The sequence below is a fragment of the Myotis lucifugus genome, unplaced genomic scaffold (genome assembly GCF_000147115.1).
Source record: "Myotis lucifugus unplaced genomic scaffold, Myoluc2.0 scaffold_1, whole genome shotgun sequence".
NCBI classification, from domain to species: domain Eukaryota; kingdom Metazoa; phylum Chordata; class Mammalia; order Chiroptera; family Vespertilionidae; genus Myotis; species Myotis lucifugus.
In genome coordinates this window covers 30315538-30333068 of record NW_005871049.1, presented here as the reverse complement: position 1 = coordinate 30333068, position 17531 = coordinate 30315538, and the positions used below count along the sequence as shown (strand labels likewise).

Here is a 17531-nt window from a genome sequence, read left to right as displayed (position 1 = left end):
AGCAGGAAATAAATGTTTAAAATTATATTTATTCTCACATTGAGATACAAAAATGTTGCAAGTTCAGGGAAAATATAGTTGATCAGAAACATAAAAGCTGGTTTAGAGATGCCAATAAAAGAAACTGGATCTCTTTTTCACTTTAAGAAGGAAAAAGTATTTGAGGAGCACAAACCAAAAAAGCTAAAAAATTTTATCTACCATTTTCAGGTATGATAGGAATTTTCTATTGATGGAACAAAACCTGATATATGTAACACACACATTTACTTTCTTAGTAACAGCACAGTATTTTATTTTCTCACATATATTTACTATTAAAATTCACTAATTACTTATTTCATAAAATTAATAATGTAATACAATTTTTAAAAATACATTTATGTTGGCCTGGCCGGTGTGCCTCAGTGGTTGAGCATCAACGTATGAACCAAAAGGTCACGGTTCCATTCTCAGTCAGGGCACATGCCCCGGTTGTGGGCTGGATCCCCAGTAGAGGGGGGACATCCAGGAGGCAGCCTACCAATGATTCTCTCTCATCATTGATGTTTATATCTCCCCCTCCTTTTATCTCTGAAATAAAAAATATATATATTTAAAAAATAAGATACATTTATATTCATTAATTAAGTTGGAATTATTACTCTTTTTAATACCTCTTTCCAGTTAGGAGTTAGAATTGCCCAAATATTTTCTGATTTTTAGTATAACTTTGTTGAAGATAAATTTTTAGAAATTCCTAATGTTATTAACTGGAAGTAATTTTCTACTTTATCCATTAAAAATTACTCATTTTTACCTATAGTATTGGAGGTAAAGGTCTATTTGTTAATTCTAGGCACAATGATAGAGTATTCTTCCCTATGAGTAAAATGAAAATAAGATTGTCAATAGTTTCATTTTCTGGTATCCGAAATACTTGTTTGACTTCCAGCCGAGACAGAATAATGAGATTTATCCTCACTCCTGAAACAACCAAAGGAAAAGAAAAGAAGAAAGGAAAATACAAAAGAAAAAAGAAAGAACAAATAGTTGAAACAAAGGTTTTCATGTCTCTGGACAACAGTTCACATAGTACAGTCATCCCTGTGAGAAAAAACAAAAAACTTAGTTTATTATTGTGTGACTTTCCAGGCACTGATACATAAAGAGGCTCCTCAGGTGGGGCCTGGTGACTCCCTGAGTGGAGAAGATGTTGCTGAGATTTCAGGGAAACCCAGGTGGCTACAGTGGGCAAGATAGCATATCAGACAAGAGAGCTGCACAGAGAAGGACGCAAAGATCTGAGTCACTGAGTACTTGTCAACATATACGTAAAAGGAAACTACCTAAGAATAGAGACAGATATATTAAAAAGGATTAAGGGTAGCAATGCCTGATGCTAATACAGGACTAGAAATATTGCCTGTTCTATCAGCCAGGAAAGATCTCATAATTCCTGGAGCACCGGGTAACGTATCCAGAACCATCTTGTCTCAATTGTGGGGGAAATTAGCCCTAGACTAAACATGGCTCTGATCTTGTCTAACAAATCTTAAAAGTAAGACACAAAAAGATCAAACTATTTCCAAGTAACTAACCTGGGCCCTAAGCCAAAGCAGTAGATTTATAGGAGAATAAAAATATCTAGTACTCATAATCTCACTGCTGGGAAGTAATCTGGGCTACACAGTAACTGATTGCACAAAAGCATACTCTCCCTGCATCCCTGTTCTGGGTTATGGGGTCCGTTGCCCATTATAACTCTAATTGTATTGCTCTCACTCCTTTGGAACACGCAGTGTATTGCTATGTTTTTTATGGAAGAAATAATAAAGCCTGTAAAGTATGAGGAACGCAAAGCTGTCGCCAGATATCGATCCATTGTCAGTTCTCTACCCGTGACAGTAAATTAAATTTTAGCTCCTCTCATTCTAAGTCTTGGAAAGAGAATTATAAATAACATCAACCCCTCTTCTAGGCATCAACATAAATCCAATGATAACTTAAGCAGTTTTTAATACCACACCATGCACATTTTTATAGATTTTCAAATACAGATTTTAACTACCATTCTCCTTTTGTTATCTTGCCAACCACATCATCAAACCTTTGGGACGAGAACTACTAGAGCATTTAACATGTTCATACCTTTCTCCTCATCAATTAAGTTTTGTAAGTAGTGCCCCATCTAAGCCCTGCGAGCATCACACAGTGTGTTGAACATGTTTAACTCTTCCATTTCAGTTACTGCATTAACAAAAATAATAATATAAATGTGTATGTGTGTGTGAGTGCATGACTAGGGTAGAGTAGAGAAGTGGGGAAGAAAAAAACATCTAACATTCTCATCTTCTGTTCTGTGTAGCATGTTTCCACCCACCGCACAATAGCGTATCTATTTTTTAAATCAGCATAAAGTAGAATATAACGATGGTTAAATTCTCTCCTTCTCTAAAAGGATGTGCAGATTTCAACTTATGGGTTAACAGGAGACTTCTAAAGTCTGATGACCAGGTGGAGGGGCCGGGAACAATTTTCTTCATGTTCAACTCCTCTGACTGTGGCTTCTTAGTACTCTGTGCTGGCTCACACTTCTCAAACTGAGTTTTCTCTGTTGGCTTTCTGAAGGTGTTTGAGGTTTTCTTTTTTTTAAATTTTTTGTTATTGTTGATTTTTAAAAAGAGAGGAGTGAAGAGGGAGAGAACATTGACCCACTGCCTCCTGCATGCCCCCATCGGGGATTGAGCCTAAAACCCAGGCATGTGTCCTGACCTGGAACTAGTGACCTCTTGATTCATGGCTTGAAGCTCAACCACCAAGCCACATTGGCTGGGCCAAAGGTGTGTTTTTGACATTTTTCCCTCATATATATATATATATATATATATATATATATATATATATGTTGATACATACATATACACACACATATGTGTATATAGTTATGTATATATATACATACATATATACATATGTATACATATATATGTGTATGTGTCTATATGTGTATATATATGGTATGTGTGTATATATATATGTGTGTACATATATAGTCTAAATAGATATTTCTGATTTGAAATACCATCTATATGTAAGCATCTCCCAAATCTATATCTATATTCATTCTAAATTTCTCTTCCAACTTCTATTTTAGACACCTAGATATGCCTGCCTATGGAATAACTCAACTTGAACGTCCCCTAGGAAAAACACATTACAGTGTCTGATTGTAAAATTGTATTTCCTTTCATCTACATTTACGGTGTCCATTGAAGCAAATATCATGACCATTCAATCCATAGTTGATGATAGAGTCTTAGATGAGTATTGATGTTTCTTTCTCATTCCCCATGCACACTCAATAAGTCACAATCTTTAAAGGGATTCCTAATCTTTTCACTTCCTCATTTCCACTGTTATTCAAGGTCATCCTTCTAAATTATCATCACTGTACCTTTCTTAATGATCTTTCTGATTCTATTCTTAGTCCCCTCTGGTCTATTCAAAACACAGCAACCAAATTCATCTTCTAAAGTGAAAGTCTGTTAAGATGATGTCCCTAAAACAATGCCTATACGAGATAGCGTAGTCTGTTCCCTGAACAATACTCCAGCCAGCTTCACCTCATGTTTTTCTTTCCCTCTATCATAGTCATTAATTCTGTTTATCAACTATGTTAAGTTTTTTTTCCTTCTGAGCTCACATTTAGAGTCATACTTCCTTGTCCCCATGAAGTTAGACTTGGTCACGTGGCTTTCTTTGGACTATGAAATATGATTGTAAGTGATAATTCTCACTTTCATGTCACTATGTTCTTTAAAAAGCAACATAGATTTTATCATTCTCTTATCACCAATGATCAAGACAATCTATATGTATAAAAGCCAAACAACCATTCGACTGTCCGAATGGTAGCTATGATGTGCACTGACCACCACGGGAAAGATGCTCAATGAAGGAGCTGCTGAGCTGCAGTGACTTGGCAGCTGCAGTTCTCGGGTGATACACCTGGAACCAGAGAGGAGAGAGCCCGATTCCATGGTGTCTCACCCGAGAACTGCCCTCTCCCAATCCGGGACCCCTCAGGGGATGTCAGAGATCGGGTTTCAGTCCAATCCCCACAGGCCAGGTCAAGGGACCCCACCAGTGCATGAATCTGTGCACCAGGCCTCTAGTAAAAGATAAAAGAAGATATGTTTGCTAGTCTTTCATTTAGTATGGCCAATTCTATACTTAAAGAAGATACCAAACTCTTTTATATTTCTGGACAATTGCATCTATTTTCCCTTTATCAGAAATGCTCTCCCAATAGCCTTCCTAACCATTTAATTTCATCTTGTTAGTTCTAGTTTATCTTTCCCATATCAAACTAAAGAGACCTTTTTAATTTTTTTCTTTATTAATTAAGGTATTACATATGTATCCTTACCCCCCCCCCCATTGCCCCCCATTCCCCACTCATGCCCTCACCCCCCTGGGGTCTGTGTCCATTGGTTAGGCTTATATGCATACATACAAGTCCTTTGGTTAATCTCTCCCCCTTAACCCCACCCTCCCCTACCTTCCCTCTGAGGTTTGACAGTCTGATCGTTGCCTCAAAATGCCTGTGGTAGCAGCTGTTAACAACTCCTCCACAGCAGCATTGCAAACACCCAGAGCTGTGGCTGCGAAGGCCGCCCCAGCGGCACCAACCTCCTCACAGTTGAAGAACCTCCTGGATAAGCTCCACCACCTGGGCCAGGTCCGCGTCAGAGTGCACAGGCTCAGGCTTTGCAGGAAGGAGCTCCGGCTGCCCAGGGGGTGTCATGGGGGGTTGGAAGAGGCCGGGTGTTGCACTCCGGGTGGCTGCTGGGTGGTGCGGCAGATAGGGCGGTGCAGGAGCCAAGATGGGAAGAGGCTGCGGGAGGAGGGTAGGCTGGGACGCGGCCGCCTCAGTACCACATTCCTCTCCTCTCCCCCCACCTGCTGCCTCCAAGCCGGGTCTCTGAGGGCCCAGGGACAGCTCCGCGGCCAGACTCTCTCGGACGTACTTGTTCTGGGAGTTGAAGCTGCACACGGGGGTATGACGAGGGACAGGGGGCAACGGCCCCCCATTCACAATTTCCCCAACCGACACCATCAGCTTCCTGGTAATAAACACCGACTTCCTGGCCTTCAAGAACCCCTCTGGTTCCAAGAACGAGGACCGGTTCAGCTCAACACAGCCATCGGCAACAGGGAGACCATGGGAGTTGAGGAAGTCTGTGGCCTCTTCGCAATCTCTGAAGAGCAGCAAGCGCACCACGCTGTCCAGGGGAAAGAGGGTGGATCGTTTTTTGCTCACAGTATAGGCGATGTTGAGTGCCCGGAGAGCATCCTTGCGGATCTGATTAAAGTAGCAATGTAAAAGACAAGCGTTCAAATAAGAAGCTGACTGGACCAGCTTGAAAAATCTCACGAAATTATGACTGTTCAATGCAGCAAAAGCTTGCACAGCAAATGTCACCTCCGAGGAGTTTCTAACCGCCGGATGGAACTGTTGTACTTCTCTCAGGATGTCCCCCTGGTTGAGATTGAGCAGCACATGGTAGCCCTGGAACTCAGCCTCGCTGACACAGAAGCCGCCCTTGTTCCTCAGGTCTTGGTACATCTCCTTCAGACTCTGAAGGCACTTGGTCATGTTCTCATGGTTGATCTTGGCATCAAAGGAGGACATGGGCTCCTCGCACAGGAAGTGGGCACAGTGGATATGAAACCGGGCACACTTCTCAATCAGGGACACCGTCACAGGATCACACAGGTGCTGTTGCGTGATGTCCTTCCGGATGGCCCGTGTGCGGCTCCACAGGAAGTCATACCAGTCCCGCAGGTTGCCCTCCCTCCGGTCCATCACCTGGGTCACCAGGTAATCCATGGTCCTGCTGAGCACTGCTGAGGGCCGCAGCTCATGTGGCAGGGGCTCCTCCTGGTCGGCCGAGGAGCGTCTGTACTCCTTGACAGCTGCCGCGTGGTCCACCTGGTCAGTTCCTGGGATCACTTCAAATACACTCAGCTGTCTCCGGGTCTCCCGCATGTACCGCTCCTTCTCGGGACACATGTCAGGGCACGTCCCAACAATAGTCCTTGCTTTGTCCAGGTCGGTTCTTTTCACCCGAGCTTGCCTCATGATTCTGTCCCTCTGTTCAAGCAGGCGGTACTTTTCCTTAGATGTGTCGGCCACAGTGCCTATCAGCGCACGGAGGGAGGACACACACAGCCCAGGACTCTCAGAACCCTCAGAGCCCGAGTCAAAAGAGTCTCCTTCAAACAGGTGGGCCTTCAGAAAGCCTGACTTCTTCCCTGGAGAGCTTTTATTCATGAGGCTGCCGACTGCAGTCCTCCCCATGGGCTTGCCAAGGGGGGAGTGCTGAAAGGATGTGTCCTCGGTGCCCAGGCCAGCCTCACCCTCACCTGGTTTCTTCTCCTGGAGGAAAAAAGGTTTCTTGTTGGGACTTATTTCCTTCTTGTGCCAAAAGATAGACGTTTCTTCAGGCAAACCTTTTTTCCCCTTCTTCCTGGCCAGGGCTGCAGAAGCATGGTCAAAGAAATACACCACCGCGAGGTGTTTGTTGCGCCTGGTGTCAATGCGCTGCACTTGAGCAATTTTGCCAAAGTGATTCTCCAGAAAGTTCCTGTTGTTGAGAAAGTCGGGAATGTTCTTGCACTGGATCGCTGTGACTTCAAAGGGAGAGAAGCCCCCAAGACTGTCTGTGCTCTCACTTCTGTGATTCTGACGCCCAGGAGTTCCTCTTGGCTCACCTTCCTCTTTCACACCTGGAAGCCGGGAAGCTGCCAGAACAGACCGACTCCCTCCTGGGATGGCCATGTGATCCTTTTTCCCTGACTCGGCCCGGCCAATTTCCTTTCTAGATTCCTTGTTGCCCAGACGACCGACTTCTTTATTGCTTTTGAAAACATCCGGTCTAGTCCGACCAAACAGAGCACCTCCAAGGGACCGGTTCAGGTGGACTGGCTGCTTATCGGGAGGATGATCACCCCTCGACAGAGGGTCCAAGTCTGCCACTGTGTCGTGGCCATATCTCCTTGGGGAACGATCCTGATCCTTCTTCTTTTTCAGTCCTTTCATGATGCTGGAAAGTGGCTCCACTTGGGAAACAGTGTCTTTATATCCTTGTCTGGCACCTGTTTTGCTAACTGGGAAGGGTTCCCCCAATGATCCTGAAAAAGATGTGGGGAAGCTACTATTAAGACTTAAATTGCTCCCACCTCGGTAAGTTCTGTCGATATCAGGGTCAGTAGGAATTCTCTTCACTCAACTGGCAGCTCTGACTTCAGTCAGTCTACTCTGGAGAAGTGATGTGTCCTCTGCACAGATGGGCCTTTTATATGACTCCCCGGAGGCCACACCCACTTGCTGAGATTGGCTGAAATCTACAAAAGGAAATAACCACCTTAAATGGATTATACAGATTATAGTCTCATAGGTCATTCCGGTTACAACACATAGAAAACAACGACTAAAGAGGATTAAAGAGGCTTGAATCCCAGCTATGGCTAACAATGATGGGGCAATAAGCAGGAAATAGCTACTCCTCTGCTATGTGCAAGTTCCAAATCATTGGACTAAGTCTTCTGATGGTGCTCAGTCATTTAGCATGGGCCCTGGAAATAAGAGGTGATAGGTTCATTCCCTGTCAGGACAGGAGCCTGGGTTGTGGGCTCCATCCCTAGTGGGCAGAGTGCAAGTGGCACAAAACCAATGATTGCCTCTCATCATCGATGTTTCTATCTCTCTTTCCCTTCTTCTATGAAATCAATAAAAATTTATTAAAAAACAACAGAATTTCTGCTGTTACCACATATACTCAACACTATGATGGATTCCTAGTCAATGCAATTAGACACGTAAAAGAAGAAAGAGGGAAGAAACATCTGCACAGCATGTGTTTCAAGGAACTTGGCATATATGGCATACTGTTCTTAATACGTTTGCTCACCTTCTTGGCTCTATGTGTTTTAACCAAGGTCACCTCTCCGAGAAAGGTTGTTTCCCCAGGTAGGGATTTTCCCCTGAAGTTAGGGAGGGAATAAAACCCCTTAACTAAGTGCCAGGCGGATAGTTAATCACTTTAACTATGAACAATCACCCTTAAGCTACATAATCTTTACTCCCTGGAATGGAGATAAGAAACGCCCTAACCTTTGGAATAGAAATTGACAGGATTAAAATCAACTGGTATAAATACACAGAGACAATAACACAGAGAACCTGGCTGGAGATCCTGGCTAGAGATCCTGCCTAGGCTGCTGATCAACCGAACACTGTCTCCATGTCATTCCTTCTTTGCAGACTCCGTCCACACCCTTGGGGATCCCTGGACCTGCTGGGGCTGGACCCCAACAGATGGGCACTTGGACTGTTTCCAGATCTTAGCTATTGTAAATTGTGCTGCTATGAACATCGGGATGAATAGATACTTTCTGGTTTCTGGTTTCTTGGGATATATTCCTTAAAGTCAGATCACTGGGTCAAATGGCAGTTCCATATTTAATTGCAATGTGCAAGAAGACAGATAAACCAGTGCATTTCCTCACAGCTTCATTATTGATTCTTAAGTAGATATCAATATGTCAGGAAGGAGAAGATTGAACCCTCATCTCTTTGCTGTACTCTCCTCCAGCATTCTAAGTGCTCTGAGGGCACCACTTACCCTGTGTTCCTCAACAGCCTCTTCCAGGGAGCAGTGTCTGAGAGCCTCGTGCTCCTGAGAGGTAGAGCAGTGCAAACAGCAGGCTCCTGTTGTTTTCACAAAAGATCTGCTTTGTTTCCTTGTGCAGCCCACACCTATTGTCCTCAGGGCTCAGGAATTGCCGCAGGCTGGCTTTTCTGGCCGTGGACACCAGATTTTTCAGGATAATATTGGTTTTGAAGATTTTCTGCTCTGATGGTTTCCTGCACACAGGACAGGGCTTTCTGCTTTCTCCCAGGATACCTAGAGACACGAACAACAGCAGCTGTGCCCACAGCCCATGGTGACTGGGTCTATCCAGTAATTCAGGCAGATGGCACAGGTGAGCTCTTTAGGGAAGTTTTGTGGGAGGTCTGAGTCCATTTTTCTAAGGAGCAGATCCAGGACTTTCAGTAGCAGGAAAAATAGGAAGAGGTCAGCTCAGGGATCAAGCCTTTATGTGTGGTGGCAGTCTCTTCCAGAAGTCTCCCCAGCCAGGTGAGTTCCCAAGACACTCTGTTCTGGAGAAGGTTCTAAGCCAATTGTTAGTAACACTGATATAAGTAAGCGAGCTTTGGAACTATGAGACAAATATTGACTCCCATATATTATTTCTTAGTTATATAAATAAAAATCTCAGTAAATTAAAAAGTAGTATCGACAAATTGAGCTTCTAGTCGATACGAGAAACTTTCATGCTTAGCTCTGAAACATTTGCATTGGCAGCACAGTATTCTGGGAATTTGAGTTTGAATGTATTAAAGGATAATTTGATTTTTGAGGCTTTCCACCAATCTGAAGATTATCCTAGCAAACACAGTTCTATTAGAGTGAAATACAAAGCAACAGATGTTGACATTTAACCAATGTAGCATTTTCATTAATTTAGCATTTAATTTATTCATTTATCAGAAACAGTTCCCTTTAATTTTTTTTGTCATTTCTAACAAATTAGAATTTACATTCATGGAAAAATGACACCTCAGAGTGTGGTATCAGCATTTTCTGTTTTGAAAATGTGCTCTCTAAGCACTTCTTTTATTTCATGATGTTTGTTTGTTGCACAGAATTAACTTCATGACAAAAATGCCCAATCTAATGTTTATGTTTGAAGTAACTAAAACTCAAGAGACAATGACTTTTTTTGTTTTAAAGTTTATTAAAAATTTTTTTCCCAATTACCACTGAATTGCAATGATTCCTGATTATCAACTACAAACTAAATTGAACCATGAAAATAATTATCACTATTTCCACTGGGTTAGTATTATATAATCATTAATGAATTATGGCAAATATTATCTCTTTTAAAACACTACTGTGCTTTTCTAGAAGTGACACAGATCTTTGTAAGGAAGAACTAAGCCTCCAAATGTGAAGCAGTCTATATTTAAACTATCTATAACAGAAAAAAAAATATTTGGAAACAAGTAGGAATTTGAGTCACACTGTTAGTGAAATTTTTGCTTGTCTAAGAGCAAAGCTGTGCAGATTAGAGTAGCCTAATTATTTTAGAAACATTGGAAATATATTTAAAGATATCACTAATTGAGGAAACAAAAGATACTTATTTCAGCACACCAAAATTTAATATGCTTTCATGTGGTTTAAAAAAATGAAAATCCACTTGGTTGTATTCAAACTACTCTTTTGTTTAAGGAACTGTGCATTCATAGCTTGTTTCTTCATAATACATTTTTTTGAAAACTTACTTGTTTAAACAAGATTTGTTTTATTTAATAAAACACCAATTTTTAATGTAAAAGCTTTAAATGTCTGTTATAAAAGCAGAGTCAATCATATTTTAATTGTCAATGAAGATGCAGCCAAATATAGGATAATAATTACTCTTATATAACCTGAAATATTGTAGCAAATTACAAATAAAATTTTATTGCATATAAAATATCAGTACTTTTTATGCTTGTGCAAATAATGCCTAGTATTTTTAACATTATAAAAAAATCTTTATAGTGTTGAAACAAGCAAACAACCCAATCAAAATTAGTTAGAAAGAATTTTTGTTTATTTTCTTACTAAATGTATTTGGGTGACATTGGTTAATAGGATCATATAGGTTTCAGGTGTGGGTTTCCATGATACAGGATCTGCATATTGCACTGTGGGCTCATCACCCAAAGTCAAACCATCTTCAATCACTCTATATTAGGCCCTCTCCATAATCCCCCCTCCCATTATCTCACCCCCTTCCCTCTGGTAACCACCACACTGCTGTCTTTCCATGAGTTTCAGTTTTATATTCCACATATGAGTGAAATCATATGGTTCTTAGCTTTTTCTGACTGGCTTATTTCACTTAGCATACTATTCTCAAGGTCTGTCTATGTTGTCGAAGATGGCATTATTTCATCCTTTTTTATGGCTGAATAGTGTTCCATTGTATATATGTACCACATCTTCTTTATCCAATCATCTATCAAAGGACACTTTTTGATTGTCTCCATGTCTTGACCACCATGAATAATGCTACAATGAACATAGGGGTGCATATATCTTTGCGAATACATGTTTTCAAGTTTTTTGGGGTATATACCCAGGAAAGGGATTCCTGGGTCATATGATAACTCTATTCTTAATATTTTGAGGAACTGCCCAGATGGTTTTCTATAGTGGCTGTACCAGTCTACATTCCCACCAGCAGTGTATGAGGGTTTCTTTTTCTTTTTTCACAACCTCTTCAACACTTGTTATTGCTTGTCTTGTTGACAGTGGCCACTCTAACAAGTGTGAGGTAGTATCTCATTGTAGTTTTAATTTCCCTAATTGCCAGTGAGGTTGAATCTTTTCATATATCTATTGGCTGTTTATATGCCTTCTTGAGAGAGGTGTTTTTTCATTTCCTCTGCCTACATTTTGATTGGTTTGTTTGCTTGTTTGGTATTGAGTTTTATGAGTTCTTTATATATTTTGGAAATTAAACATTTTTTGCAGCTACTGTTTACCAATCTCATCTCCCATCTGGTTGGCTGCCTCTTTGTTTTGTTGTCGGTTTCTTTTGCTAAAAATTTTAAGTTTTTTAGTTTGATATAATCCCATCATTTATTTTTGTCTTTACTTCCCTTGTCTTTGGGGTTAATTCATAAAATGTTCTCTATGACCATGGTCCATAAGCTTGGTCCATATTTTCTTCTATGTAACTTATTGTTTTGAGTCTTATAATTTGGGTCTTTGATCCATTTTGAATTAACTTTTGTACATAGGGACAAACTGTAAGCCAGTTTCATTCATTTGTATGTGGCTTTCCAGTTTTCCCAGCACCATTTATTGAAGAGACTATCTTTACTCCACAGTGTGTTTCTAGTTCCTTTGTCAAAAATTATCTGTCCATATACATCTGGCTTTATAGCTGGGCTCTCTATTCTGATCCATTTATCTCTGTGTCTGTTTCTCTGCCAATACGATGCTGTTTTGTTTATCATAGCTCTGTAGTTTAATTTGAAGCCAAGTAGTGTGATACCTACAGCTTTGTTCTTTTTTCTCGGGGTCTTTTGTGGTTCCATACAAATCTGATGATTTCTTGTTCTATTTCTTTTTAAAAATGACATTGGGATTTTGATGGGGATTGCATTAAATCTGTATATTGCTTTGGGTAATATGGCCATTTTAACTATGTTGATCCTTCCAATCCATGAACACAGGATATTTTTTCTAATTTGCTGTGTCTTTTTCAATCTCTTTTAGTAATTCTTTGTAATTTTCAGTATATAGGTCTTTCATGTTCTTTGTTAACTTTATTCCTAGGTATTTTATTATTTTGGTTGAAATTGCAAAAATAATTTTTTTTCCTGAAGTTTTTTTTTTTTATTAGTATATGGGAAGGAAATGGATTTTTGCACATTGATTTTGTATCCTGAAACTTGGCTGTATTTGTTTATTGTTTCTAATAGTGTTTGGTGGAGTCTTTAGGGTTTTCTATGTACAAAATAATGTCATCTGCAAAAGGTGACACTTTTACTTCTTCCTCCCAATTCGAATGCCTTTTATTTCTTTATCTTGTTTTATTGCTCTGTCTAGGACCTCCAGAACTATGTTGAATAAGAGTGGTGTGAGAGTGGGCATACTTGTTCTTTATTGTAGAGGAAAAACTTTCAGTTTTTCACCACTGAGTCTCATTTTTGTCATAGATGGCCTTTATTACGTTGAGGTATTTTTCTTTTATACTTATTTTATTGAGTATCTCAATCATAAATGCTTTTTCTGTATCTATTGATAAGATCATATTATTTTTATCATTCCTTTTATTTATGTGGTGTATTACATTGATCGATTTTGTTTTATGCTGGACCATCCTCAAGCCCCTGGAATGAACCCCATTTGACCATTATGTCTTATTTTATTAATGTATCATTGTATTCAATTTGCTAGTATTTTGTTTAGGATTTTTGCATCTGTATTCATCAGAGATATTTGTCTGTAGTTTTCCTGAGTTGAAAAGGCATGGATGAGAGTGTAAGAAAGCTGAGACTATGGAGTTAACCAGATATTGTACCAGAGAAGAAAGAAGCTACTCAGTGAAAAAGAACAAAAAAACTCCACAAGAAAGGATACTAATCTTTGCAAATTTAGAGTGAAAATTCACAAGGTTGAGTAAAGACCAAATATGGGGCTGTCAACTGGATAATTCATAGAATTCACTCAATGTAGGGAATACTTTTGAGATCTAAGAAATGAGAATGCATATGATAGTGACTTCATATGGTTTTCCCTTGTTAGGAGGGCTAGGATACCAGTAGACTAGGTTCTTCTCTTGACCCATTCTAACAAATCTTAAAAGGAGGCTCAAATTGGAAGCTAATTTACAAGTAACCTGTCTGTGAGAACAAATTTCATCACTCTTTAATGTAGGCAGAACATCAAATTGCTCAAGATTATAATACCCCAAATGTTCAATATCTAATCAAATATTTCTAGGCAATCAGAGCAAGAAAAGTGACCATAATCAGGAGAATATTAAAATTGTGCAATAGAGCCCTAGCTGGTTTGGCTCAGTGGATAGAGCATTGGCCTGTAGACTAAAGGGTTCCAGGTTCCATTCTGGCCAAGAGCACATGACCAGGTTGAGGGCTTGAGGCAGGAGGCAGCCGATCAATGATTCTCTCTCATCACTGATGTTTCTATCTGTCTCTCCCTCTTCTCTTCCTCTCTGAAATCAATAAATTAAAAAATAACAAAATTAGGCAATAGAAATAAATTCAGTGCTGACCAAGATGATGAGATTAGCTGACAAGGAATTAGCTCTCTAAATGTATTCATAGGTATAATAAAAACATGAACATTGTGGACAAAAAAAGATAAAAAAGAAGCAAATGAAATTTTAATAGCTGAAAATATACTACTTACATGCAATTTACTAAGTTGGTTTAATAATGGATTAGTCATCAATAAATGAACTTGACAAAGAAATCTAAATTACCCCAATTGAATCATGTGGAGAAAAAAATTAAAGCCAACAATAAATAACAATATCAAGCAACCTTATATATGCACTAGAGGCCCCATGCATGAAAATTCATGCAAAAGTAGGCCATCCTTCCCCTGGCTGTCGGCACCGGCTTCCCTCCGGCTTCCAGCAGGAACCTGGGACCTGAGCTTTGCTCAGACCCTGGCTTCGTCCGAAAGGACATCTGGTCTAATTAGCATTTTATTATTATTAGATAATTATTACCCTTTTATTATTATAGATAATTATTGTTTCAAACACAGAGGGAAAAGAGAGGGCTGCAGGAATATTTTGAAGAAAGAATGGTGTGTTTTCTTAATTTGATGAAAACTATAAAACCAAAGCTGGAAGAAGCTTAATAGAATCTAAGCAGGATCAACAAAAAGAGAACTACCCCAAAGCACATTGTAATTATATTGATGAAAGTCCATAATAAAGAGAAAAATCTTAAAGGTAGCCATAGAAAAATACACATTACATGATGGGACAACAAGAAAACAATAACCAAACATTTCTAAATGGAAACAATGCAAGCAAGAAGACAAATGTCTGATAGTATATAATGCTGGCAGGGAAAACACACACAAAACACAACAAAAACTATGAAGTTAAAATTACATATCCGTCAGAAACATTACTGAAAACTTTTACTCCAGTAGGCCTGCATCATAAAAAGTGTTAGAGAAAATTTTTCTGGCAGGCAGTTTGAGTAGTTTTATGTAAGTTAAAGAATAGATCTATAATTAAAAATTACCCAACAAAGGAATCTCTAGGTTCAGATAGCTTCAATGGCAAATTCAAAGAAATATACAGAAAAATTAACACTAATACTACTACCATGTCATTTATGAAAATAGAAGAAAGGGAACAACTCACAATTCACACATAAGGTCTAGATTTCACTGAATATGAAGTTACACAATATATTACAAGAGAAGAAAACTGCAGACTGATGCCCTCGTGAACATAGATGAAGAGAAATGCTCAATAAAATGTTGGCAGATTGAATCCAATGATATATTTAAAAGATAATATATTATGAAAAATTTGATTTTATTCCAGAAATGCTGGGCTACAACATTAAAAAATTGAACAGCACATTAACAAATGACAAAAGCCACATGACCATCTTAATAGTTGTAGAAATCACAATTAAGTTCAGTACTCACTCTCGATTAAGGAATTGAATGCTACTTCTTCAACCTGATAAAAGGCATTTAATAAAAACCCAGCGTTCTTTCATTTAATGGTGAAAGACTAAAATGTCTTTCCTAAAGTTAGAAACCAGCAATGGTATCTTCTTTCTTCACTGCGTTTTGATTTTTTTTTCAATCCTCACCCAAGAATATTCTTTCCATTGAATCCTAGAGAGAATAGAAGGGAGGGAGGAGAGTGAAAGAGAGAAAGATAAATTGGTTGCCTCCTGCACACATCCTGACTGCAGTCAGAGATCTAACCTGCAACAGCGGCATGTGCCTCTGACTGAGAATCGAACCTGAGACCCTTTGGTCTGCAGGCCGATGTTCTAACCACTGAATAAAACCAGCCAGGGCTGCAGTTTGATTTTTTTAGAGGCTCTAGCTAGAATAATAAGGCAAGGAAGAAAAAAAAATGGAATACACATTGGAAATGAAAATATGTGACTTATTCCCACACGTGATAGACTCTCGTGATGATTCAATGAACACAAATTACGATGCTTGACATTTTTTAAATTTTTTATTTATTTTTTCTTTTTCTCTAAAATGGTTGACATTTTTATTCTTCAAAGAAATATAAAGAAAAATAAAAAGACACCACAGAATACTACCAGAAGCACTCTGATAAAAAGACTGATAATACTAATTATTCGCAAAGATGCAGAGCAAAAGAGAAGAATTAAAAATACATGGATGGGCAAAGTAGGTTTACAGTTGTTCGTATGGAAAAATACAGGTAGGTTATTATTACTACTAGAGGCCCAGTGCATGAAGATTTGTGCAAGAATGGGCCTTCCTTCCCCTGGCTGCCAGCACTGCCTTCGCTCTGGCCAGGAGCTGCCATTCCGCCTTCCCACGCTGCCCAGAGGCCTGGAGCAGCTGGGGTGATGTGGAATGCCTGCGTCGTTGCCATGGTGATGACACAAGCGTCCCATCCCACCTGGCCACTGGCCACTCAGTGCCTGCATATGCAAATTAACCCACCATCTTTGTTGGTTGATTTGCATACTCACTCTTGATTGGCTGGTGGGTGTCACGAAGGTATGGCCAATTTGCATCTTTCTCTTTTATTAGTGTAGATGATAGCTTTATTAATTCAAAAAATGTCACAATGCAACTATGAACCTACTTTTGCCCACCCCTGTAATACAATGTTTTTGAAAATCTGGACGTTTCTTGTAAAAGCAAGCATACATTTACAGTACAACCAAGCAATTGCACTTCTAGAGATCCAAAAAAAAATCAAAGTATATATCCATGTACTATTCCTCATCTGATGATTTAGGCCTGCCACTGTGTTCTTACATAGCAGCAACTGTTCAGAGAGTAGTCAATTTCATCTCTTTTTAGAGATTCATAAGAGGAATTATTGGACAGATAAATTAAGTTAATTGATAAGTTTACATTTTGATAAGAATTCCAATAAAACTAAAGAGCAAAAAATATAGGTAAGTTAGTATTTGACAGAATTTTGATTTATGATAATGCCAAAATATTGATTCCATAAAATAAGTTATGGTTGACAGCAGAAGTAACCAAAAATACACTATATTATATTTACAATCAAAAGTAAATTTAGGAGTTAGACTAAAGTTTAAGTAAAAGTCTGAGGCAAAATATAAAAATAAATGTATGCCTTATTTTTAAAAATTTTCTGTGAACTTAGTAAGCATCACAAATGTCATTTCATTCAGTTTTACCTAATGCAGAAATACTGACTTAAAGAAGAGAATAGTCTAGTCATGCACTTAAGCAACATGGTAAAAATACAGATATGCAGCAAGAGAAGTAGAACTATAGTTAGTATAAGTGATGTTTCAACATGGAATTGTGGGTCTAGTTAGAGAAGACACCCCACATGCTATGGATTTGAATTCAGTCCTCAAGAATGAGAAGTGTTAATGAATACATCTTCTTAAGGTGTCTTTGTAAATGCAGGATATCTTGAATGCATTTTTAAAAAATAACAAAATAGAATCATATACAGAATCCCAGTGAGCACTTAATTCTTCCATTTTTTGCTGGAGGGCATCCTATATAATAAAAGCCTAATATGCTAAGTATCCTGTCGACAAATAGGCCATTCAACCAATCAAAGCGTAATATGCTAATGATATGCTAAGGCCGCTCAATGGCTCGCTATAACGTGCATTGACCACCAGGGGGCAGACAATTGACCTG

At 39.1% G+C, this 17531-nt stretch overlaps 1 protein-coding gene across 1 annotated transcript in view; it reads right to left on the bottom strand.

Moving 5' to 3' along the window:
* Nucleotides 1-17531, bottom strand: part of LOC102417016 (germinal-center associated nuclear protein-like) — a 179977-nt gene that overhangs the window by 48755 nt on the left and 113691 nt on the right. Inside the window, 2 exon segments of the mRNA XM_023752984.1 lie at nt 4577-4684; nt 4686-7238. Of these exon segments, the coding sequence (XP_023608752.1) occupies nt 4577-4684; nt 4686-7238 (2661 nt within the window).